At 37.3% G+C, this 26856-nt stretch overlaps 2 protein-coding genes across 13 annotated transcripts in view; both read right to left on the bottom strand.

Annotated features, from left to right (window-relative positions):
• Nucleotides 1-1749: 1749 nt before the first annotated feature.
• Nucleotides 1750-7096, bottom strand: LOC306873409 (PDZ and LIM domain protein 3-like). The gene is made up of 7 exons (XM_079422676.1): nucleotides 6967-7096; nucleotides 3551-3702; nucleotides 3249-3333; nucleotides 2977-3164; nucleotides 2658-2791; nucleotides 2282-2393; nucleotides 1750-2186 (listed from the first exon to the last, which is right to left on the bottom strand). The coding sequence occupies exons 1-7, from the start codon at nucleotides 7057-7059 to the stop codon at nucleotides 2018-2020; spliced, it is 933 nt and encodes a 310-aa protein (XP_079278802.1). The 5' UTR covers nucleotides 7060-7096; the 3' UTR covers nucleotides 1750-2017.
• A 2041-nt stretch (nucleotides 7097-9137) lies between these two features.
• The window catches only part of LOC306874032 (sorbin and SH3 domain-containing protein 2-like), a 59800-nt gene continuing 42081 nt past the window's right edge, over nucleotides 9138-26856 (bottom strand). For 11 of the 12 annotated variants that reach the window (XM_079423700.1, XM_079423706.1, XM_079423704.1 and 8 more), the window contains 10 exons: nucleotides 24878-24924; nucleotides 24073-24248; nucleotides 19982-20040; nucleotides 19634-19680; nucleotides 18862-18976; nucleotides 18635-18763; nucleotides 18348-18518; nucleotides 13016-13053; nucleotides 12746-12852; nucleotides 9138-11881 (listed from right to left, as the gene is read on the bottom strand). In XM_079423700.1, the coding sequence (XP_079279826.1) occupies nucleotides 11820-11881; nucleotides 12746-12852; nucleotides 13016-13053; nucleotides 18348-18518; nucleotides 18635-18763; nucleotides 18862-18976; nucleotides 19634-19680; nucleotides 19982-20040; nucleotides 24073-24248; nucleotides 24878-24924 (951 nt within the window). In that variant the 3' untranslated portion in view covers nucleotides 9138-11819. Of the gene's footprint in view, nucleotides 11882-12745; nucleotides 12853-13015; nucleotides 13054-18347; nucleotides 18519-18634; nucleotides 18764-18861; nucleotides 18977-19633; nucleotides 19732-19981; nucleotides 20041-21934; nucleotides 23624-24072; nucleotides 24249-24877; nucleotides 24925-26856 lie in introns of all 12 variants that reach the window. The other variant, XM_079423696.1, reaches the window with a different exon arrangement.

Here is a 26856-nt window from a genome sequence, read left to right as displayed (position 1 = left end):
TTGCTGGTTTTTAATGAGAAGTCATTTGTTCTTCGTATCCAGGTCTTTGTTGATGTTTTTAAACTCTTTAAACCTTTTCACAATCTCTGCAGCTCTGTTTTGCATTCTCTTGAATAGGTCTCCATCTTTTTAAGCTTCTTCTTAACTTCTAGGTTTTCCTTCTCTAATCGTGTGCACTTTTCTAAATTAGCTACAAATGGACACTTACGGGTGGGTTTAGCACAGCCTGCTTCTTGTTCTTTCTTATTCAAGCTATCCTCCTTAAGACTCACGGTGTCTTTAAGGTTTGTGGTTGCTCGAGACTTGCTGTCCATAGCGTGCTCTCCTCCTGCTCTTGTTTGCAACCTGATGGCGGTGGTGATGGCGCAGTGGATAAGACACATGCCTTTGGTGTGAGAGACCCGGGTTCGAATCCACTGTGAGACACCAATGTGTCCCTGAGCAAGACACTTAACCCCCTAGTTGCTCCAGAGGCGTGCGACCTCTGACATATATAACAATTGTAAGTCGCTTTGGATAAAAGCGTCAGCTAAATGAATAAATGTAAATGTAAATGTTTGCGTGGCAGGGTTAGAATTGAACCTACATGGTGAACAACCCTCTGAAAACCTGGACTTCTCCATTATATCCGTGGCTTTGAGAGTTCTCCTGTGTGTCCTTTATCAGGTCTATGTAGAGCTATTTGCTTTCTCCTTCACCCTGTTCACTGATACAAGAAACTTCTTTCCTTTCGTGTCTGATTCCTAAAAAGGATAAACTTACCTCAATTTAGAGTAGCAACCATTTGAACCGATTTTAATTACTAAAAACAAGAAATACAACTTCAATATCATTAACTGTGTAAACCAACCAACACACCAACAAAATAAATAGCCTGAAGACACCTAACCATAACGTTATTAGTTTAAATCCAATGTTTTATTTAATATCTACATATATAAAAGAAATAATATTACCAGAGCAGGAGTATACATTTCTTACCTATTACCTAATACTTAATGCTAATTACAGTGCTAACATTGTGCAAGATGACAGCTCACTTTAATACCATTTATCACCTAAAAAGTTGTAATATTCGCCTCATTAGGTTATCCTGTTGCTATTTGTGGGTGAAAAAATACATTACCGCGAAGTGGAAAACACTTTGATAATGGGTTTCTTGCTTCAACTCATATTTCGGCCTACATTAATTTGAGTGTAACTATGGTAACATGCTAGTCTCCTCTCGTGCGGTTAGCGTCACTGCAGTAGTCTACGACGCCTCGTGACCTTTTTATTTTTTTAAATTTTTTGAAGATTTTAGAAGTGAACAGAAGTGAAGGGGATGATTGAGGTAAAAATATATTATATGTGATGAATGAAGAAAACAGAATAAATAAAAATAAGGTAAATTTCACTTGGGTGAAAATGTTTAAAAAAAAAATTTTAAGCTTAAAGAATATGTTATTTGTTGGTATTTATGATATTTGGCAGGACACTACATCATTCCAGGTGGCAGTAAAATGACAAAGAAGCTTTCTTTACAAGTGATGACAGATGGACAATAAGGAATTCAGAATTGAAATGAATAAATGCTTACTTAACTCTTGACTTAGCCTATTTTCTTCCTGTGACCTGCAGGCACATCAAACATGACGGCAGTGATGTAAAGACACTAAACTACTTGTTCTGAGTCTCGCTGGACATTATGTTGCATGTGTCTGGAAAATGCTCTCCTTTACGGCTCAAACACACCTGATAAGAGATATTATGATTCTCCAAAAACAAAACCTTTATTCATACAAACATATTTCAGTCAACACATCCTATTCCTATAAAGTAAGTGCAAAATACTGCATCCCATCACACATGACACAACAATGCACTATTCATAAATGTGTCTTTCAGATATCTGCTTGACATGATTGTGCATAAATTGTGGTAAAACTTTATGCCTGTGGTTAAAACAAGATGTTCATGCACTGAGTAGTTGACTTGTCGTTTGTGCCCTCATGTAATCAAAAGAACAACGAGAAGGTCAAAGGTCTGGACTCTCAGGAGGTTTTGCCCTGGCATGAGCGTGGGTTTCACAGTATAGCTCATCATCTATAAAGTAGTATCCTTTCTGCTTTAGGTTTTCTTCACATTCAGCGCACACAAAACAGTCCGGATGACGAAACTTATCCTGAACCTTCACAACCGTCCCACTGAGAAAACAGACAGACAGAACCAGTCAGAGATAGCCCTAGAGATAAATTTAACGTTCTTAATTCCTGAATAAAAATGAACTTCCATAACTTACATTATGCCGTTACCACACTTATCACACATTGGTAGCTTGTGCAAGTTCCCCGCAGGAGCAGATGACTTGGTCATAGGAGCACGGACTTTCCTTGTCACTAATGGACGTGTACCTGTCAAACAAAAAGATCTGAATCCCAGTATCAGTTATGTTTACATTTTGTAAACCTGAATGAATCCAATCCAGTTGCAGATTTTGGAGTAATGTAGGTACCCTAAGCATTGCAGTTCTAATATTTGTTTGCATGTGCTCTATCTATTCAGAGCAGAAACTGACAATTTTCTCTTAATGACACCTAAAATAGGTCAGAAAATATTTCAATATTCATTTAATGTATTATTTTATAATATTGAACAATAATGCAATATTGTCTTACCCTCACTGTCAATAAAGCTCTGTAATGCTTTAAAGGATCCCGACTGTCGCGGTTCATGGGGTTCATCCTCCTCTTGATCTCTTTGCAGCATCTGATATACTTCGGACTCCTCTATATTGTTAAGTTTCCTCGGACTACACACACATAATTTCAATGTAGAATCAAACTAGTTATATTTCAATAAACAACGATAACAGAGCAGTGATTCCTGATCAGCTCAGCGCTATATGACAATACAAAAACACCCATGTTCTGATCATTAACTAGAAGGATTTGCTAGATTGAGTTCTGGTTCAGATATGAAATGTGGAACATTCACCTTTCTGATTTGTTATGGATGAGGCCCTTGAGTTGCCCTTGTAAGGCGTCCTGGATATTGCCTGAAGAGTAAAGGCCAATAGGGGAGTTGTAGGTTGGGCTCACCACCTGGTGTGTTTCATCGATGTTGGCTGCGGCCACAAAGGGTGAAGCCTTTCGATTATGGCCTGTTCCTATTGGTCTGTACTCCTGTCAGGCAAAATTATAAGCTTTAGATCATATCAAACCACATGATACAGATGGACATCATACATAAAATAAGAAGACACATACTTGTCTCTCTGCCTCTAGGTTAATTTTAAATGAATGGCTTTTGTTTTGTTCAGTGAGATTTGGTGACCACAGCTTAGTCTCTGGTCTGCAAAACAATAATATGATCACTTTTTTAATTATTTCTTGCTTTTCCAGACCTTTGGTCTGTTTATAATTATTCAAATACATTCAAAACCCCAAAACTTAATAAAGCTAATGCTCATCAACTACCATTTTATGTGGTGCAGTGTGCAATCTTATGTGCTGCTGTCCAGCAAGTTCTACTCAAGCACATTAATATGGACCTAAAGGTGACCTCTGACCTCTCTACGGTAAGTGTGAGCTGATAGGTGGCATCCTTGATTAGATTCTGAGCCTCAGAGTGCATCATGTTTTCTGCAGAAACCCCATCTATCGCTAAGATGATGTCTCCAGGAGAGAGGTTGACTCTGGAAGCTTTACTTCCTGGTGATATCTGAAAACACAAAAAGGTAGACAACATAAGCAGGAGCCAACTGAAAGTGTTAGCAAATGGCAAAGCTCCAATATCAGCTCTTACTGATGTTTAATATACAAAAATATAAGTAAAGTATGTTTAAAAAGTATATTCTTCTTCGTCCTCCTCTTCTTCATCTTCTTTTTTTCTTCTTCTTCAATTAACTCTTATTGATAATTCTTTTATTAGCAAGCAAAAGGCTTTTTAGAATAGCAATATTTCAAGATTTAATTTTTGGCCATGTCAGCAACAGGACCAAATAGCATATTTTTGCTCAGTTTAGATTTGCTAGATTTTCTTTTCCTCTTTTCATTGACCCACATACACGGCTGGAACAACATAAAGGTAAATGCTAACAAAATTGTTTGGTAAACTCTTCCAATAATGTGTTTGTGTGCGAGTACCTGGTATTCCCTGTGTTATGGGGACCAGAAGTTGCCACAAGGATAGTAATACTAGTAAATCTTGACCTTATGGGTACATTTTAGTCCCCATTAGTAAAACAGCTTATAAATAATACAGAATTAAGTGTTCTGAAAATCTAAAAATGCAGAAAGCTTTGTGTGAGGGGTAAGTTTAGGGGTGGGCGAGGGTATGGGGATAGAAAATGAAGAGTTCAGATGCAAAAGCCTATAAGTGCCCTTTGAAATTTTCTTCTAAGATTATCATTTCATCTCAGGCTCAGTATTTCAACTCAGTCAATCATCTCAGTATTTTTTTTATCAGGCTCCTATGTTTATGTTCAGTTATTTCACTTTAATGGCAATGAAAAGATTCATTGCCATTAAAGTGAAACTACTGAACCTACACATAGGAGCCTGATAAAAATACAAATTTTATTGGCACTTAGAGGCTTTTGCATCTGAACTCTTCAAATGCAGTTTATACAGTAGAAAATCCATTACGTCCATATGTCCCCTTAAAACATGGAAACCAGTATGTCTCTCTCGCTCTCTCTCTCTCTCTCTCTCTCTGTGTGTGTCTGAATGTGTATGTGTAAGTCCTTGTCATTGGTATGTGCACCCATGTCAACTATTCTCCACAGTAAACATGCTGGGGAAAATAACAGTCTCCAGAGAAGCTCTGCAGTCCTGCTGTTATCAGCGCGAATCGCTGGAGAAGAATTATATGAAAATGCACATGCACTGCATTATTTGACTTTCATTACATGAGCAGAATGGCATGTATAATGCTATAAGAACCAAGGTGCATCCATCATATCGTTAATTTATCATAAGGCATTCTGGGTGCAGTGGGGTTGTGGAACTGGTTTGGAAACAGATCAGATCCTGAGTCCTACAGTAAGCTCTTTATCAGCAGAACAAAGGATCAAGAACCTCAATATGTTTCTTATAGTCTCTTATCCATTCATCCCAGATGTACTTTTAGTACCGCAGAGCGGCTTTGTTTTTAATTTGATTTTTAAATGCATGAGTACTTTTATACTTTATATGCTCAGAACTAAAATATAGTCTACTAGAAAACATTTGCTCCACTAACAGAGCAGAACAGACACAATCTAGATGACTTTCACAATGCAAAACAAAGATTTGTATTCAGTATTTTTGTCTGTTTTCAATCTTGTTCAGAAGTACAACTGCATAAATATATCAAGCCTGTTTTAAACATAAACAACATTTTGTAATGTCTATGCAGTTTTATGTCATCCAGTTTTTTTAAACTTGTTAAGTTGACTCTCGGTTTATAGAATCCACTTGAACTAAACAGATATATAAAAAATTCTCCATGAAGCAGTTCCACATTGTTTATTGTCATTTCTGAGGCCTAAAAAAATCCCATTCTCAAATTTTGGTTACAGTCCAACAACCTGCTGCTGGTAAAACAGGGCTGTTTTCCAAACACTTTGATTAATACTTTGATTAATAAAGTCCAGGTTACAGTCCTAGAAGTAAGTAAAAACAACTCCCAAGGCCCAGAGACAGAGGACAGGAGGGTGTTTGACCAAAAATGGCTGCGAGATGTTGAGATTAAGTAACAGTGTCATGCTGAACCGCAGAGTGAGTAGAGAATGTTCCAAGTGTGAAATCTCATTAAAGCAAAGTAGAAATCCAAAACTAGAGCTGCACAAAGAACAGAGGCATAAAACCTCTGTGCAAACAGATCAGCACAATAACTTCATTGTGTATTTCAATACTGGACTTTTGATCATGTAATAGGTTGTAACCCTTTTAACATAGTAAAAGTTATTTAAACAATACTTTTTTATTTTAATCTATTTTATGTTTTGAATGCATCTAGATCATCATGTGAAGTTTCAGTTTTCATTACATCACATGAATTTTAAGAAGCTTTTTTTGAAAGGCTTATTCTATGAGTGTTTGGCAAAATAAGCCTCAGCCTCAGTTTGGATAAGAACAACCAGGATATTCCTCCAAAAAAAAAAAAACAACAACAAAACAACACCACCACCAACAACAGAGCTGTTTGAATCAGTCTGTGCTCCTATCTCTCTTTCTCTCTCTTTTGGACTCTCTCTGACATTTGTTTAGATGTAGAATACACAAATCCACTGCCACAACAGGTGCGAGGATCCAAATGTTAGTTCCAGTGTCAATGATTCATCAACAATTTTAGCTACACACATAAATAGAGCACGAGGATAGCCATTGTTCTCCCCCATAAAACATTCTCTTTATAAGGGATGACATACTGCAATCCTCAGTTCATGCCAGATTGTTTTGTATACAGTTTTGTTATCAAATTGCCGTGTTTATTTTCTTTTACACACCCTGTTTTATGGATTTTATTAATTCTTTATCAGTATTTATTGTAAGGCACTGTGAAATGTCCTTTATTTCTGTATTTATTTACATAGATATGTCCATATAATAATAATAATAATAATTCTTATTATTATTATTATATGTTATCATATTGTTTTCCTTTTCTAAGGAAATACATTTTTACATTTATTTAAATTTTTTATATTTGTATAACTTATCAACATAAATACACAATCAATGAGAAAAATAATTCATACAGGCCAACGCACTTTCTAAAACCGATCAGTGATTCAACAGTCATGTCTGCTGTCTGATTAAGTGTATTTTTTATATCTGTATTGGTGATGTAAGATGCTATTTCTGTAAATGAGTCGAATGCCCTTATGGACATGTGAAAGAAAGTTCTTTATAACACACATCACACTTCTGTTTTTCAGTGAATTACAACTCAATTAAATCCTAAACTGGTAAATCTCCACACACACACACACACACTCACTTTGGCCACGGTGAGGGGTTGGCTAAAGTCCCGTCCTCCAATAAGTCGAAAGCCCCACGGTGCGGGTCCATCGAGCTCAACAGTGAACGGCATATCCACAGCAGGTGTGTGTGTGTGTGTGTGTCTCGAGTGAGATGGAGAATTCAGCTCGGAATCCTTTAGAGGAGAGGGAAGACCACTCCTCCAGAGTGAGGGCTATCTTTCTCTCTCTTTTTTCTTTTTCAAAATACTCTTCCCTCTGTCTGTCACTACATTTATGTGCCACTTTCTCTCCATTTACATCTTAATCTGTTTTATCACATCACCAATCTTAACAACCTCAATTTGATATCAGAATGATACATTAATGTCAGCATGCCAAGCCTTTTTTATACATTTTACTTCCAGTTTAAATGAAGAGATTGGACAAAGAAAATGTCCAGAATGTCCAAGCTCATTTCCACCCAACACAAACGTGTAAAAATTTTGAATTGTCTAAAAATGATACATCTATCTATCTGTCCGGCTGTCTGTCTGCTAATTCTGCTAATATAAGAATGAAAACAAAGAAACACACAGCTGCCAGAGAAGGAGGACTCAGCTGCCTGCTCTGGTCCTGCTTGTATGGGCCTGGAGAGAGGACACACTGCTTCTGCCCTTATTTGGTGAGTGAACAAAGTGGAGGCTTGTGAAGTCTCACAGGAACATTCTTCTATTACCAATCTGGATCTCATTGTACTGCACATTTAGTTAAGTGAAAGTGACGTGACATACAGCCATGTATGAATTTGTGCTCTGTATTTAACCCATTCAAAGTGCACACACACAGCAGTGAACACACACACATGTGAACACACACCCGGAGCAGTGGGCAGCCATTTATGCTGCGGCGCCCAGGGAGCAGTTGCTCAAGGGCACCTCAGTCGTGGTATTGAGGGTGGAGAGAGCGCTGTATATTCACTCCCCCCACCTACAATCCCTGCGGGCCTGAGACTCGAACTCGCAACCTTTGGATTACGAGTCCAACTCTCTAACCCTTAGGCCACGACTTCCCTAAGAAAAGCCCTGTTCAGTTTCTCTCATTTTTACATCTTATCTTCTCATGTGGCCTAATTTTTTTCTTCCAATCTGTAGTAATTATAAACTCAAGGCAGCAGACATGGATCCAAATGTAAACTCTTCTCTGATTCCTTCCATTGCTTTTCTCTGACACAGACAGTTGGGCTTCCTTCTCCTCTCATCTTATCTGGTCCATTCCTAAATTTTTTGATTCAGTCCTTTTTCAATATACATAAAAATAAACTACTGAACTTTATTATAATACATTTATATTCAGCTTTAACAACAGCGTAACAATGTAACCCCAAAGACATTGCCAGAAATCAGATTTCAACAGGCCTGACTGATTTATTCCATAAAAGGTTTTCGGGATATGGCCAAACAGAATAAAAGTCATTGACAGTAAATCAGATACTTTTCCCTTTTTTTTTTTTTGGCTACAAAAAACTAAAAAACGTTTAAACTAAAAGCTTGACCTGTGTGTTAACAGTTCACAGAAATGAATACTCATATTCAGCATTAAGTCAATCAAACGTGACATTAAAGACTTTTCCATTTTTAAGTAAATATTGTTCTTTTGAACTTTCTATTCATAAAGATTCCTGAAAAAAAATATATCACTCTTTCCACAAAAAATATTAAGCAGCATAAAAATTATAATAAGAATATACTGATAATAATTTCATCATAATAGGTGATTTCTTCAGAATTATATGACATTAAAGACCGCAGTTATGGCTGCTGACAATTTAGCTTTGAATCATAGGAATGAATTACATTTTAAAATATATTAAAATACAAAATAGTTGTGTAATAATATTTCACTATAAAATTGTATTTGCTGCATTTATCATCAAATAAATGCAGCCTTGGTAACTACAAAAACATAAACAAAAACGTAACTGAATGTAAACTACAAACAAAAACATTAATACTAAAAACTACTAAACGTCCATTAATGAAATGATTTTCTTAAGTTTGCCTGTTGCTTTTCAATAAATATCAATTGCTTTGTTGTTGTTGTTTTTTTTTTGGTGCAAGGACAAAACTAAAAAGGTTGCAAAATACTTGAAATGAATATAAAAATTACAATCCCACAGTGTTTAGATCTCAGAACCAGAAGCAACGATAAACAGAGAGGCTCAAATAACAGAGCAGAAATTTATTGGATTTAGAACAAAACAAAAGACCAGAGAAAGAGGGAGAAAGATAAAGAACGAAAGAGAGGGAGAGAGAGAGAAAGCTTTATTTGAAAGTGAGCAGGTTAAACTGGATTCTCTCAAGCTCACCAGCTCATCAAGCACACACATCAAATAACACTATAGGTTGTTCAGTCAAAAGGCTATACGGAAAAAGGCAAAAATATCTTCCAAAAAAGTCCACTGTCTTTAGTTGAGGACAGTAGTTTGCAAACAGTGACCAGAGTGTGCACCAGTCTCCATCCTGTGCTGAAGAAAGTCCTTTATTAGTCCCCAAAAATGCTCTTTGCCTATTTTTTTGCATACAATTTCTTTCTTTTTTGCACCAAAGTAGTTGAAGAATAAATTTGGCACATGGGATGAAATATTAAGGACTAAAACTGATGAAAGAAACCAAAAGTGGAAAGGAGAAAGGAAGGGCTTTATAATGTAGTGAATCTCATGTACGGTACAATACAAAAGGACATATAAAGAATCAGCAAACACAGCAGTGGAGCTGGAAAATGCAAACAGTGTGATTAAAACATTTAAAGCTCAAGTGTGTAATTTCTGTGTCATCAAACATAATTGCAATTGTTTTCAAACAGGTTTCCAAACACTTCCCATCTGCCATTGGTCAGGCAAACAGAAAGTCCCGCCCCAAACACTCAAACCATTGATTGTGCTCAAATGAACAAAACTATAAATTATTCAACCTATGAATGGTTTACAGTTTACAGTTGTTCCTGCATATTAAGCTACGAAAGGAGACAATATTTTATTACTCACATTCTTACACACTTCAACTTTAAAGAAAAAAATAATAGAACTAATAAATGTTTAAGGTGCTTTAAGATTGCTCTGCTGTCTGTGAAATTCATAGACACTTTTCCATATACTGAATATACATACATGTAAAAGCCGATGCAACAGAAGCTTTATGCTTTCAGATGAGAACACAACAAGTGATACACTTAGTGCAGAAAATACTGATATACAAATCCTTCGAAAAACTAAACAGACAAGCATACAAACATTCATCAAAAACCAACAGCTCTCTCTATTGCGTTATATGATGCAATTTTAAAAGAGTGAATCTCATGAAAAACGTGGCAGATACATTACATCATTTAAGTTTTATATCAGAGATCAAACTTAAAAAACAAAAACAAAATTGAAATGATAAGGTTTTAGATAAATTAGTTAATTTAGGTTAACAAATAAAAAATTTCAACATCATAGCAGGCTCACCTTGTTATTGAAACATTGTTGCCATTCATTACTAAAACAAGCAATGATTTAATCTTGATTTACATGTTTTTTTTTTTTCTGTATTAAAGTCAGGTGGTTCACTGACACCTGGTGTACAATTCTAAAACTCAGTCCGTTCATAAAATTAGCATGTAAACATTAGAAAAAAGTTCACTAATCAAATATGTTACCAAATTCCATAAAAGCATCTTTACTTTCCAGAATGTCAATGCACTTTCTTTTAAAGACAACTTATACAAATACCCACAATGCACTGATTATTATACGAACATTATCCTATATGAATGATTGCCACTTCAAAAATAGCAAAATTGCTCCATGACAGTTATTTTGTAATTCTGTATGGCAAAAGTATAATTGTTACCTATGCAATAATTGTTTAAAACACATCTGTTCCTATCACTTATTTATTTTGGCCACACACAAGGGGAATGAGCAATTTCATAATCGTCTATGATATCACCTTTTGCTCATTTTAATAAAACGATCCATCCTCATCTATAACCAGCTATTGTATAATAATTGCTATTAACTTTGAACTGTTTAATACACAATACTCACTCTCTCACTCACTCGCTCACTCACACACACATGTTGGTTTTTGTGGTTTATGGGGACTCTCCATAGGCGTAATGGTTTTTATACTGAACAAACTGTGTGTGCTATTGCCCTACACCAACCCTACACCTAAACTTAGCCCTCACAGGAGACTTTGTGCATTTTCAGATTTTCAAAAAAACACCATTTAGTATGTTTTTTAAGCCTTTTGAATTACGGGGACCTAGGCAGTGTCCTCATAAACCACCTTCATATTGTAATACCTCTGTCATACCCATGTCATTATACAAATTTGTGTCCTCATAAACCACATAAACATGCACACACACACAAACACACTCAGTTGAACACTGATGCCCGAGGTTTCTTCTCAGACACACTTTTCCATGTGTCTACCATTTATACTGATCTACTGACCTCACTCAATACCGTGGCTGTCTGGATCCTCACCATAATAACTCTGAGCTAGTGCATCCTGGAAAATAACAAAATGTCAAAATAACAGGAAATACATTGATGAATGTGCTGCTGTCAGAATAGCAGATGGAGGAACAGCAAGGAGACTGTGTGATGGCACAAAAACAAAGTGCTCAAAGTGAAATAAACTTCAGTGGTTTGTCTGTGTGGACATGGCAGAACTAAAACGGTTGTGGTTGTGAACACACTCATATGAATGAATGAATGAATGAATGAATACGACACACAATGAATATGGACACACACACACTTTCTCAAAGGTGAGGTGCCTTGTTGGCCCTACGCAGTAGGCACTGGAGTGGCCGTATTTGTGCCATTGTTTCCGTTTTGTTAAAGCAGTTTAACATAGTTTCCTGGGAACGTTCCAAATAACCTGGTTCTCCGAGAGGTACCTAAAAAAACAACAGCAGACTATCAGCAAAGCAATACAAGCATGATTACATTGTATAATGCATAAAAGATGATAATGTACATTGTACATTTTTATAATTACATGGCACTTTGGGATACTTGATTCTGATTGGTCAATCACATTATTTGGTCAAACATTATTGTATAGTTAAAGTTAAAATTAAAAAAGAAAAAACTAACTCGAATCATGCATTAATTTATTTGATTTTTTTTTTTAAGAACACTTATATACACTTGTATTACTTACATACTCACCAAAGCTGCATTTATTTGATCAAAAATACAGTAAAATGAGTAATATTGTGACAAATTACTACAATTCAAAATAGCTGTTTTCTATTTCAATATATTTTAAAATGCAATTTCTTCCTGTGATGGCAAAGTCGAAGTTTTAGAAGCCACTACTCCAGTCTTCATTGTCACATGATCTTTCTTCATACTAATATGTTGATTTGGTTCTTAAGTACTTATTATTATTATTATTATCAATGTTGACAACAGTTGTGCTGCTTAATACTTCGGTGGAAACCATGAAATATTTTACTTTTTCAGGATTCTTTGATGAATAGAAAGTCTTTCTTTTTCAGTTTATATATATATATATATATATATATATATATATATATATATATATATATATATAAAATCAATTTTATGAGTGTTCCTTGCTAAATAACAGCATTAATTAAAAAAATTAAATAAATAAACATTTTTATGGTAGTGTACACATTTAATTTATTAAGTCATATTGAGTAGTCTCATTTATTAAAAAGTATAAACCATTTGCAGAAGTGCTGTAATAACTAAAAAAAAAAAAAAAAAAAAAAAAAAAAAAAAAAACTTACCTACAAACCAACCATCATCACATTTTTCGATGACATCAATAACGTCCCCTTCCTTCAGCTCCAGCTCATCCTCATTACGAGGCACATAGTTGTACACAGCTTGGAAGCTTAATTGAAAAAAAAATAAAAAATAAAAAATATTTTATAATATTTTATAAAAGTATATATAAAAGTATATGTATATATATTTTTTTCAATGTACTGTTTATGTTCAGACAGTGAATAAACAAAATAACAAGTGTGAAAAATAACAATGAAAACTGTACTTACGGTTCACCACCTGAATGCTGAGAATCCTGCATCAACTTCTGAGAGAGGGAGAGAGGAAAGCATCAGTATGGTGTACATGTAAGACTTTAAGGTGTCAGAATATCATGCCAAATCCAGGCACTGGAAGTCATTTAGTGTGTCTTCATCGTCATCACAGAGCTTAGAGAAGACCTATTGTGTTACAATACACACAAAGAGGAAATCCACCCAGGATGCGACCAGAGAACTATAAAAAGCATTAGAAAAGACTTAATTTCCCAGTCTGCACCGCTGCTAGTGTCACAGCACACTCCATCCTACCCTTCTTGCTCTACTGGGTGATAAACAGGGAGATAAACAGCGCCTCCTGGTGGAAATGGGGCTACGAGGTGGCTTACCCTCAACCACCACTTCCTGCCTATAAACTGTCTGCAAGAATCAAATTCAAGGCAACCAATCAGAGATCAGCACGCTCATCCAAAAAAATCCATCTCAGTGTTATTTACAACCCCATTCTCTTAATCTCAGTACCAATGTTAATTCTATTTCAGTTTAGTCATTCCAGAGTCTTGAAGGTTATGATAACTACAGTCCAAATTTGGGGAAGTAAGAGACATAGTTATACATATAAAACCCCACCCTTCTCACTCACACTATTAATAAATGCCATATTTAAAATAATGGAATTATATTAAATATAAATATTATATAAATATAAAAATGGTCATATATCTTGCAATAAAAAAAGTCACAGTAACCACTAGCTGTAATAAAGGACAGAAAAGCAAGGATGCACAGATATTAAAATCCTGTCTGATTCTGAAAAATCAGTATGTTATGTCACAGTATGTCACAGTAAAAAAAATCAGCAATTATGTCACTGTATGTTATGACTGATTACCAATAAATTGCTAATATTAGATTATATACTGTTTTGTCTCAATTAATCAAAAATAAACACTACAACAACCATTAATCATTGTAAAGTGAATTTAGCTATCAAAATTATTTCTCTAAATTCAGTATGCACATTTAAATATCCAATATCAGTCAATAAAGATATATAAATCAATCAATTGATAATTGATATTGTATTGATATATTTTGCATGGCAAACAGAAAACACCATAAAGGCACCATAAAAGTGGTTCATATGTCCCAGCTTGGCTCTTCTCATCAGGAACAGCGTGGCAGGTTGATATTCTATTGGTGGTTTGGAACAATATGAGGATGCATAAATAAATAAAAACAAAATGTTTATTTTGGGGTCAACTAGCCCTTTAAGACCCATGACTTACTAGACCCACTAGACTTACTTAAAACCCATGTCATTGTGTCAAATTAATACTTCTACTGCAACACAAGCCGGTTGTTTTCTCCCTGAGGGTTAAAGTTCATATCCCCCTATGATCTTACTTTTAATGTTTGTTTAATGTTGAAAACATTACAGGTTGTACATAAGTACACAAGTACATGCAACACACAGCAGCCCTGAATACATTGTTTTGTTCATTCTTATTACCTTAGTCTTAGGAGAACGAGGCTGTGAATGTGGGGAGAGAGGAGGAATAGAGGGAGTGGATGGAGGGATGGATGGAGAGGGCTGAGTGGAGACTACAGGCACAGAGGAGGGAGGAGGAGAGGTGAGGAGTGGAGGAGACATGGGAGGAGATGGGATGTGGTCTGAAGAAGATGGAGGAGGAGAGGGAGTGGAGAGTGGAGAGGCCGGAATAGTTGGTAGAAGAGGTTGGCAGGAGGAATAAAGAGGAGGATGCAAAGAAGGAATAGGAGATGAAGGAGGAGATGGAGGGATTGGGGAGATATGTGGAGAGGAGGGAGGAGAAGGAGATTGGGAGGAAGGGATATTTGAGAGAATGGGACCGGAAGTTGGAAGCTGAGGGAGGACAGAAGAAGATGAATGATAATTAGAAGGGAAAGAAGAAGGCAAAGGAGTAGGATTATTGAGAGTCGATGAAGGAGGAGGAGGAAGAGGGATTAGGGAGTTTGGAGGAGACAGAGGAGGTGAGGGAGGAGGAGTGGAGAGAGATAATGGAGGGAGAGGAGAGTCTGAAGTAGAAGAAACAACTGAGGTTTGGTGGACAGAGGAGGAATAGAGCACCAAAGGAAGATATGAAGCAAGAGGAATAGAAGGAGGAGGACATGGAGAAGCTTTGGAAGCAGATGGTGGACAATAGTGAACAGCAGAGGCAGATGATTCATTGTGTGGTGGAGACAAACTAGTGGAAGAGAGAGTAAGGGAGGACTTAGGCATAGGGGAGGTGGAGAATGAAAGAGATGGAGTGATGGAGGAGGAGTCAGCCTGGCAAAGAGAAAGACAGAGCTGTTCAACTACAACTTTGAACTAGATTGTCAAAGTTACACACACAACTAGTGTGAGAAAGACTATTAAAGGGGCCATATCATAGTAAACAGGATTTTCCTTGATCTTTTGAAATAGGATTGAGGTATATATATTTCTGTTCAGAAATCTTTACTATGTAACCATCAGTTTGCATATCAACACCTGTTTTTTACAATAATGAGAATGAGACTCTATTAAACACTGTGGTAAAGAGAAATTGAGGGGTAAGGTAAGCTCTATTGCCCTGAAAATAAATATGAAATCTGTAAATCTTGTGTTTCCTAATAGCAGACCTTTTTCCCCTATTCTTTTTTTAAGCCAAAATGTGATCTAGACACCACTTCATAAACCTTTCTTTTTTTAGCTTTCCTGTAGCTCAAATAGTAGAGCATGGCGCTAGCAACGCCAAGGTCATGGGTTCGATTCCCAGGGAAAGCCAGATCTGATAAAATGTAAAAAAAACTGTAACTTGAATACAATGCAAGTCGCTTTGGATAAAAGCGTCTGCTAAATGCATAAATGTAAATGTAAATGTAAATGTTTCTAAGCTATACTGGACCCTTCTTAAAACCTGCAACCCACAAGTAACCATTGTTTCTTATGTCTTTTACAAGTCTGTTCACACCAAGGACAATAACTGTAACAATAACTAAGGTTTTAATAATCATTCTAATTTTATAAGAATTGGGAAGTCCACACCACAGCTATAAGAATAACAGCAGAAGAACAATATAGCTGAAATCAATATAGCTGAAATCAGTTTCTTTTTTGTTTAACTTATGAATGACAAAAACATTAACAGCCAATAAGAATCCATCTTTAAAGTGCTTGAGCATTTTAAGCAGCAGACAACAATAACTGCAGCATATGCTTATAATATAACAGAACGTTATAATCACGGAGTGGGCATATTACATAATAATGCACTCATTATTTCTGAGGGGGCATGAGTGGGGGTGGGTGGGGGGGTCGTCATGTGACACACAGCAGCCACAATAGCACGTATGTTGTGTTATTTTTTTTTCCTTTTTATTCTAAACATTCCCAAACGCATTAACTATATCATGAAATATCTTGATTCTCATCTTTATAAATAATGTTAGTTGATCTATAGTGGCCGATGGTCAAAGTAGCCTATATGTAGTCTATTAACTATGCATAAAAACCTGTCTGTTTACTTAAGTAACAGCTGGGTGTCATGCCATCATATATTTTTAATACGTCTGACTTTATATTTAATGTGAATTTAACATTGAAAGTTAATGCGAATAAAAACATTGTAAGTTATGCTACTTATCATAACACTTTCACTGTACAGAAAGAGAGCAAAGATCATTTAGCTACATTATCAAAGAACATTTTCACTGACAGTCTAGAGTTCAAGCACTCTCAAAAACTCCCATCAAAATCACTGAAGCTGTTTACACTGTAAAATTAATGTCTTACTTACAGATTCATACACACATCTGCACTTTATTGTTTTTAACGAGAGAATTCGCCAGAAAGATGTATTCAGTCAGCGAGCAAGTGAAGAAAACACCGGCAATTTAGCGATGACTTATCTGTACACCTCTGATTGGTCATGGCATTCATAAGCTCAACAGCATCGTGTGTGATTGGTTATACTGCGCAGTGCTGTAAAAACGCGTCTGTCTCCGGCTCAGTGCCAGCCAGCGAACTTAATCACGGTGGTGTGATTGTACGAAATACAGAAAATATTATTCGGCTATTTTTGTCCTTTGGAAGCTGCATTCAAAATCCACTTGGCTCAAAAATCTGAGAGGGCAGTAGCCCCCTCACTTTGAATGGGCATGACGCCTCTGGTCACATATGTGGAATTCAAAGAAAAACAAAAAAAAAAACATCTTTAATATGGCCCCTTTAATTTAGTCAATGAACATGCAAATAATGTTTTGTATATTTTTTTTTTAAAGTTTTCAGAATTTAAAAATGTATCGTTAAACTTAAGGTTATAAGAGTTTTGACACAGCCAGACTACCATGCTTTTGTCACACTGCATGTTCTACCTCTTTTTTTGAAACAGTCTCCAAGCCTGATCTGTTGTTTGTTTCATCATCCTCTTCCTTTATGTACAACTCAGGAAGTTCCTCCCATTTTATAACAGCTACTGGACTGTAAATCTCTGTTTTCTCATTCAAAATGACTGACAGCAGCTCCTCAGCCCTTTTCTCATAGATATCATGATGTTTATCCAGTATATTTTCTGATTTGTGGCTTGCACTGATGGACAGTGGCTTATCAGGTAATGCTTCTTGATTAGCCATGGTTTTTGATCGATTGGCCAATTGGAATACAAGTTCATTATAGAGTTGATTTTTCAGAAGCATCGACATGGGTTCGCCATACGGCTCAGGTTCGTTTATTAGCCTGGATGGGTTATATTTTTGTTTCAAGCTTTGCTCCTTTGCATATATATCTTCTAAGAACTTTTTACTATCATTCCCCTTTCTTTCCATTCTTAACAGAGCTTGATTTTGGTCTGTGATCCGTTTCACTGGTAAACCGAATGTTTCTGGTTCAACATCTATTGCTGTCAGTTTATCTCTGTAGAGATGTTCATGGGAATAAAGTGAAATATTTGAGGACTCTGAAGAGATTGGTCCTTGGCTAGGAAAAGAGGAGCATTTTGAGGAAAGGTTTTGTGGTGGGGTGAACCTTCGCACAAGTGGAGCAGGGGATTGGGTGCCAGTGTAGTGTAGATTGCTGGGTAATGGAGGAGGGGTGGGTGGGACTGGACTGCCACAGGAAGATGGGCAAGTGGTGGAGATACCCAATGTGAGAGACAGCCATTCGCTAGTGACAGTTTGAAGGTGTGTCTTAGTGGCAGAGTCAAGACACTGCAAATGGGAGGACTCTGTATAGTGCTTGAGCAAAGGAAAAAGAAAGCAGGGAGACTGGTTTATGAACTATTTGGACACATAGGACAGACTTTGTGGATGTGATGGTCCAAAACCAGTGCTAAAGACTTACCTTATGTGCCCTGTATGTGTGCGTGTCTCCTTGGTGACTGGAGCTCTTGGAAGGAGAGCCCTTGATCACATCGACATAGGACACTGGGAAAATGCCCTGCTTGTTTGAACCAGGAATCTTTCCTTCATACCAATTCTTATCCACCTTCCTTAGAAGGATCACTCGCTCCCCCTACAACAGCAAAAACATGCATGCATGCATGCTTTAAATATGCAATTCATGGTGGGGTGCGATAGAAAGTGCACGACTGTAAGATTGTAGGCTGTGATGCAGGGCTTTACACTTGCCTTTCTAAGAGAAAGCTCCACGTTAGTGTCAGCATTGAAGTTGTATCGTGCTATGGCCTCTCCCATCTCTCGAACCTGAGCCGGAGGAGGAGGCCTGACAGGCTGCTTCCGCTCTGGAGACGCCACCTTCTGAAGGAGAAAATGAGAGATAGTGAGAAAGCAAGAGGGAATGTGATTAAGCATGTGTCAGCATATAATTGAATAAAATAGGTTATCTAAAAATTTACCTCGACATAAGAGATGGGGAAAATCCCAATCTGTCCTCTGTGTTCCCCCTCATACCAGTTACTGTCAATCTGTCTGATGATGTTGACAGCATCACCTTTCTTAAAGGAAAGTTCCCTGCAATGTGCAATACATATGCATATGTGACCATAAACTTTACATATACAATAAAGAGAACATGTATATCAGGGACACACCTGAATCTATCTTCTGTATAAGTCACATTTCTATTTTTCTACTGATGCAACCAAGGTGAGATGAAAATATTCACCAAATACAAACATAATATAATATAATTACTTAAGAGCATTTCTTCTTGAGGCATAGGGAACACTGTTATTTAATACATATCTGCAAGTTACAACAATGTGTGGGACCCTTTGTTTTTTCTAATGTATTACCCAATGAATTTGATATGCAAATTTCAGGCTGAAATTCATGAAAATTTAAATTCTTTAATGGCTTTATTAGCATGGACTTTCATGCAAGCTGACACTTTCATGCAACGACACTGAGCTCAGAGCTGAATTGCTGATGCAGAGACCAATTTGACAAAGCAAGTTAGTATGCAACGAGCACAAGAGCAAAAACTGCACAAAGGAAAATGCAAAACAAAATGAAAGAAAACGCTTTGAATGGACAAGAGTAGAATTAAACACACTTTCACAAACAAAAAGCCGACACAACCCTTTGCGAATTCAAATTCAGCGAGATGCTGTGATGTCATTCACATGCACCAGACAGAGCCTCTCAGATTTCTTTATATATACTCACTTGGCAGACTGAGCTTTAAAATCATAAATAGCCCTGGCAGACTGTTTCTGATGGAGGAGAGAAGACAATATAAGATAGGTCATCTGCTTAGAGGATACCTAAGAGGCAAGCAAAAAGACCATCAGCTATCCAACATATGGACAGCTAAGCCATATACAGACCTTGACCAAAATGAAGGTTACAGGGGCATGGGATTTATGGCATAGCACAATAAGGATTCAGGATTTAAGATCGCCTTGTACTTATTCACTAATCAATGATGTTTTCCCTGCAGGTTTTAAAACATTGTTCTAATTATACAAAAACTAGTTCATGTAAAAATAGATATGAGAAAAGCAGCATTTCTACCTCTCTTTCTGGGGGTCTTCTACTTTGTGGTGTGAGACGTCCTGTATCAGAGCCCTGATCTGTGGAAACAGAGTAAACGTCAACCGAAAGAAAATTATTAGTAGTGAGTAGTGGCACCACATGCATTCCACTTGTGTCAAAACGAAAAATGAGACTATTTAAAAATTATACAAATATTTATTTCAAATTTAGGGTCAAACTAAAAAATAAGGGAAAAAAATGGCATGCACTTGTCATAAAAAATGGTCCAAATATGTCATCATGGAAACATGTGTTAATAAATACATACAAAATACAGTACATACAAAGAAAGCAAATGTATTTACAACAGTATTTCATATATCAGCAAATAAAAAAAAAAATAAAAAAAAATAATAATAAATAAATATTAATAATAATAATAATAAAAAAAACAATGGCAAGGGCACAAAATCAAAAGGGAAAATTAAGCTCAGTAAAACACATCATGCATACAGTGGACAGACATTTATTGCACCATGAACTGCTAATACTTCTTTTCCACTCGTATCATTGCAAATAAACAGAATGTAATAAAATCTCCCATGTATTCATAATTTGAGCTTTTGTTTTAGCATTAAAGCTAACTATACGCTAATGTACTCTAAGAAGAACAAAAATATTGAAAACTGATTTTTGTCCAATAAAATACTGTCCCAAAAAACTGAATAGGCCTTTATCACAGTCCGCGTGTCGTCACATCCGGCTCCGATTAGTAGTGTAAAGGAATTTCTGCCTGCTTTATTGTCAATGAACAGACGTATTTATAAAAACTGCGTATTTATACCGATACCATGCATCATATCATCCTTCATTTTAATGTGTAACATTAGCCTATCTGAGCGACTGTCAGCTGTCAGTGTTGCCAGTCAGATTAATGAAGAGCACGCAGCTCAAGTTACTGAGGAATACTCGGACTGATTTAATTTTATTTTTAACATTATTTAGTATAATTTTGAATGATATTAATTGTGATTAACCTCCCGCTCTTGTTCACAGTGTAACGATATTCAATCATTGCACGCAATGACGGAGAATAACTCGATTAAGATGATCAAACTTATTTTTAATTATCGTCTATGGGCTGGAAATATTTCTTTATTTGAACAACTTCAATTTGATGCAATTGTAGAGGATTGCATCAAAGTCAGCACATGAAAAAATGTGAGCATTATGTTTAATAAAACAAGTTTGCCCTAAATCTTTAATTTAATCCTTTTATACAGCCTTAAGTCATAATTAATGTTTTAAGCTTTGGCTAATTCTAATGCTTATTAATGTGATACGTTGTTTGTATAGTTTTCTCGCTGTTCTGTAATGAAATAAGGTGATCAGACTGTGAAGAATTGCCTATACACATACAGTATGGCTCATGCACTCCTGTTTAAGTCACGAAATACGCATCGGGATATCGTGCCAACACATTCCTTCGTTTCATAATACTCAATTAATTGTTGTAAACTGAGATCTGTGTCTTTAGAAGACATATGTGCTGAATTCTACATAAATAATCCACAACAATGCCGTGCTATGGGCATAGCCATTGATAGAGGCTACAGCGGACGTTCTTTCACGCTACTATTTGAATCTTCCGCTTTTTGAATGCGGAAGTGTGATAAAGGCCTATTGACTCCTTCCTTATTTATGGTTCAAGCTTTCTTTTTCAATATATGAACACAGGAAGTCAAAGGACTCTGCTTAAAAAAAAAAAAAGTCAGTCAATCTAAATATACTATATTGTATAATTACATACATAGTAAGATATTCCAAATACCTAATGGGACACTTGGTGCCATGATAATAAAGTATGCCGTTTAGGTGAGAAAGAAGTAAAAGCACTTGCATGTTTTTGGTAGGGAACGTTTGAGGTATTGACATGAGAATTTTGCAATAATCATACGAAACAAAAGGAAAACTCTTGCGAACTAGCTGCACCTGAATAGCAGTGCACATTAGCATTAGCATTATGCTGGTTGTTGTTGGAGGCGTCTGTATGGTGGTGTTGCTGCTGGGAGGAGGCACATTGGTGGGCTCCATGGTAAGGCTGGTGGACATGGGGCGAGGAGGGGGAGCCGGACCCTCTCTGAGCCCATAGGGAGGAGCTACGTTTGGGCACGTCTGGTAGCAACTCCTCCAATAACCGCCGCAATATGCTATCATCTGGCATCCTTGCTGGTCCCTGCCCCCTTTCCACCCTTATGTGGTCATAAATGTCCTGCAAAGCGGCATCTAAAGCCTCATAAATTGCAGTTTTGGATTTTGGCCGACTGCCTCTGCAATGTCGCCGCTGGGTCGGCGGGGAGCCTCGTTTCCGGCGGAAAGGCACAGGGCTGACCAGGAAGGCCAGTTTGGAAAGACCTAATTCAGTGGGTGACTGCTGGGCTAGTGGAGATGTAGCGGCAGGGTAGGACTCCTGCCGAGCCCTTTCCTGTTGTCGCTCATGTTTTAGCATGGTGGTGAATCGTGTATAGGATGCCGGACAGCGACCCTTACAAGAGCTGATGAGGTGGCGGTGTTGGTAACCTTGACTCTGACCCACACTCTGGTGTAGGTGATGGTGACGGTGGTAACGGTGTCCATGATGATGGTGATGTCCATGATGGTGATGTTGCCCAGAACCAAAGAAGCTTTCCGATGAGGTAAGTGAGCAATGATCTAGGTCGCTCTCGCTACACAGTGAAGACCCTTCTATGTGGATGTCACTCATTTCAGAGGCACAGGCGTCCTGCTCACTGTCTGAGTAGTCTTGATGCTGCCTCTGGTTCTTCCCATGAATGGGCACCAGGCTACTGCTGTCTGGTCCCGGTCTTGGCTGTCCCTCAGGGGGACTTCGAGCCCTTTCTGGAGGACCCTCCTCCTCCAAAAGTGATTCCACAGAAAAGCGTCGTTTGGGACAGCTGCTGGCCCTCGAGGACCCTGGTGTGGTGGTGCCTGATGGGGCATTTTCGTCACCAAGGTCTGGCATGGACTTGGATTTCTGGATGAGCTGTTCATATTCCGAAATACGGTTTGGGACCATGTGTCGTGGTACCTCATTGCCGAAAGGTGCCCAACCGTGGAGGTTGTGCCTCTGTTGTTGCTGTAGCCGTTCCAGCTCAAGGATTCGTGCACGTACAGAACGAATCACCTCTGAGGGCAATAGCTGCTCTCGGTCTATGTGGTGCATTTTCTTGTAGAGCTGAAGGAAACCCGGAGCATCATGTGGCATCTTACGCCGGTGATGTCGGCGTCCCCTGGGAGATGAGGTAAGATTTTTTACTTGAGGCTTCTGTGGAGCGTCTTCATCAAGCAATGAACCTGCACTTTCAGAGCGAGTGGTAGTAACAGAAGTGGACGCTCTCCCGTCATTACTAGCACCATGTCCGTCAGACAACAAATTATCACAGCTGCGTGATTTGAGCTGTGGTGAGGAAGGAGTCATGACAGATTCATCGTCAACGCTACTCCAAGTCTCCGCAGCTTCATGTCGGCCTGTCTGCCAACCATTCTTGAAGCAGATGGAGCGCTTGGAGCCACGCCAGGTTGGTGTGGAGATAGTGAGGGAGTCTGAGGAGAGACGAGAGGAAGGGCGCTCCATACCTGGAGAGCTCATACAGGAGGAGAGTGACTCACTAGCGTCTCCAGCTGTGAATTAAAATAACATCCAATGCAGCATGACAAAGAGGAGACAGGAAAGCTGGTTAGTGAGCTCAGCTGACAGAAAATGACAAAGCGAGAGAAAACAGGTATCAGTAAAAGTGACAGTTAGTGAGAATTTGTCAGTACAGTTAAGACAGAAAGAGGAGAATATGCAGTCTCAAGTAATTATGATCTTCTACTAAAATTGTACACAGGTATAACCACGATGATCTAATGATAGAACAAGAGAAGTGAAGTATTTTCGGTTTCTGGCACAAATCAAACAAAACACAGTTAGAATGGTAACAGAACAAATCCATCAAACATTTCCTCTGCACAAAAATAATGGAGCGCTAATGTAATATGTCATTAGACAATAATGCATAATCTAAATGTGTTCAACAAGATTTGATCAGTCCAGCCTTCTGTTCGAGTTTGAGTGTGTCTGAAATTACCTTTGGGTCTGGATGGTGAGGAGGGCGAGGAACGTATGGTGGGCTTCTTCAGTGTCTGTGCTTTATTGGAGTCCAGTGGGCGGGAAAACACTTGACTGGCATTCTGCTCACTTCCTGTGTTGGCTTGAGTGACAGATGGTTCCGACTTTCGCCTTTTCCTGTAGTCACTTGCAGAACTAAGAATCCCCCAAAATCCCAGATCAATAATGAAATAAAATAACCAAAGGAAAACAATATTACTGACATTAAAGTTTTATAGAATTACTGAATACTTTGATGCAACATTTTATAAAACATTTAAGGGCAAAAACACACAATTAAGAGACTAGCTGTGTAATTTTAATGCTTCTGTGAAAAACAGAGTATAATACAAATGACTAAGCTATTTATGCCATTTTGGAAAATGGAAACAGCTAGTGGACAATCTACTCTTTTACTTATATTGACAATGCCACTCTGAACACAGGGTCTTCTACACATTAAATAGTCCTTTAATATGGGTTCCCATATTCTGTACTCTACAGATCCCATATGAACAGCAATTGTTTTTGAGCTAGAGATGATCTGTAGGGGGTACGGACAATTAATACTCAAATACACACAACAATATGGGATGTCAAATTCATATATACACACACAGCGAAAAAATAATAAACCATGGCAGAGCTTTTAAGACCTGAGTAAATTAAATTAGACTGAGGATGCTCAGGTTCTGTCCTCCAATGGATATCCAATAGGCATCTCTCTGAGAAATTAAAGAGTCTGAATGAGTAAAGCTGATTTTAAGAATTAAAGGAAAGCTTACCTTGAAGTCCCGTCAGGTTGTTCGTTAGGCGAGAGATAGAGGGATGACTGAAAGAGAGCAGACAACAAAAGAGAAGAGTGAGATACATGGGAACAAAGAAGTGTAACACTCCCATGCTGCGCTTCAATCAAATCCCCCCCCGCATGCGCAAAAACAGCCGTGACCGACAAGGGTTCCACATCTCTCAATCCCACCTTGAAGGCCTATGAAAATGAACTTTGACCTCCTGTGAGAATAAAAAGGGCCAGGCCCCCACAGTAAGCAGAGCCCAACAAAAGCCAGAGAGCAAAACAGTACAGATCCAGAAAGGCTGCACGTGGCAGCAGGTCACAAGAAGCCCTGTCTATTATGTTGTCCAAGATCGCCACGCCTCCTTTCCTTTGACACAGCCTGGGGTGAATTTGAACAAATCTGAGCACAATACAGCAGTCTCTGGTGTTCATTCTGGCTTATCCATGCAACTTGGATCAGAGAAAAGAAAGGAAAGCAATTACTGACAACACAGTTTTTTTAACACACTGATGCTGACCCTAGGTCAGATAGGAAGATGAATAAAAAAGCCAATTCACAGGCACAGGAGAGAATGCATTTCAGTAGTACTTGTGAGCACGTTACTCTTCTCAAACAACATATTTTAAAATAACAAGTAATAAAAAAAAAATCACAACACAAACATGCGCATGAACACATTCATTCATCAGAGGAAAACTGTAAGAGAAAAAACCCTGGGAAATTATATCATTTACGTATCCTCATGTCATTCCAAACCTGTATAATTTTCTTTTTTCCATGGAACATAAATTAGTTTATTCTAAGAAATGTCTTAATGTCTATACAATGGAAGTCAAACCAAAGTCGAACCATAACAGCATGTTTCAAAATGTCTTATTTTGTGTTTTGCTAGAAAGATCAAGTCATGCAGGTTTGGAATGACATGAGGGTGAGCAAATGATGACAGCATTTACATTTTTGGATGAACTTTCCCTTTAAGATGAAAAACATAAATAGCAGTGGAAGTAAATCTGACAGCAAAATAAAATATACAAAAGAACAATCTGAATTAAAAAAGCAGTTATGAAAAAGTATTGGTGGGTGTTCATTATTTAGCTATATTTTTCAGTAGTGTCACTCCAGGAAAGCTCAAATAAAGTGACTTTTAATATGTCAACTAATTGTTTCACATTAAGTTTTGTATTTGTTTTATTAAAAAGATGTATTTGATTTTGTATAGTTTACATCAAAATGTACATATGCAGCAGATATTTATTTTGAACATTCTCACAGATTTCTAGTAAAGGTACGCTGACTTGGAGGAAACCCGTTGCCTTAAAATTATTAAGTAAATAATAATAATAAAAAAAGTTAAGTGACAATTGACAATTCACTTAACTTATACTTTTTTATTATTAATTACTTAATAATTTTAAGGCAACGGGTTTCTTCAATTCTTTTAAGTTAAGTCAACTTATCACTTTTTACAGTGATAAGAAGCCTATTTATTAAATATTGTGTGTCATCAAGCAGCACACAGACTCAACCAGAGTAAAACAAGCAAAGTTTCACAAAAGTAAAATATTTCATTGTGTTTGGGGCAAATATCTGCACTCCTTGAATGCCAAATTTGGGGGCTGTAGCTAACTGCTGTAATCATTGTAAAAAAAAAAAAAAAATTGTTGTTTCATCTTAAAATAATTTGTTACCCAGCTGACTTAAATTTTTTAGTTTAGTCAACTAAAATATTCCAGTTGTCCCTTAAATTAACATTAAGTATCTTAAAATTTCTAGTTGACTAAACTAAAAAAATTAAGTCAGCGGGGTAACAAATTATTTTAAGTTGAAACAACTTTTTGAAACTTATTTTTTTACAGTGTAACAGCTACAACCCCCCCCCCCCCCAAATAAATAGATAAAAATGGAAACATTGAAATAGTATTTTCCTGTACAGCATGCACTGAAACAAAATTGGTGTAGAAACAATT

The sequence above is a fragment of the Barbus barbus genome (assembly GCF_936440315.1).
Source record: "Barbus barbus genome assembly, chromosome: 8".
Taxonomy (NCBI): domain Eukaryota; kingdom Metazoa; phylum Chordata; class Actinopteri; order Cypriniformes; family Cyprinidae; genus Barbus; species Barbus barbus.
This window is presented reverse-complemented; position numbering and strand designations above follow the sequence as displayed.

Coding starts and splice junctions, on each gene's coding strand:
- LOC306873409 (XM_079422676.1), bottom strand. CDS start 7,059: ATGCCGTTCACTGTTGAGCTCGATGGACCCGCACCGTGGGGCTTTCGA. Junction 3,165..3,248: donor ACCTAGAGGCAGAGAGACAA/GTATGTGTCTTC, acceptor TTTGCCTGACAG/GAGTACAGACCAATAGGAAC. Junction 2,394..2,657: donor GAGCTTTATTGACAGTGAGG/GTAAGACAATAT, acceptor TTTGTTTGACAG/GTACACGTCCATTAGTGACA.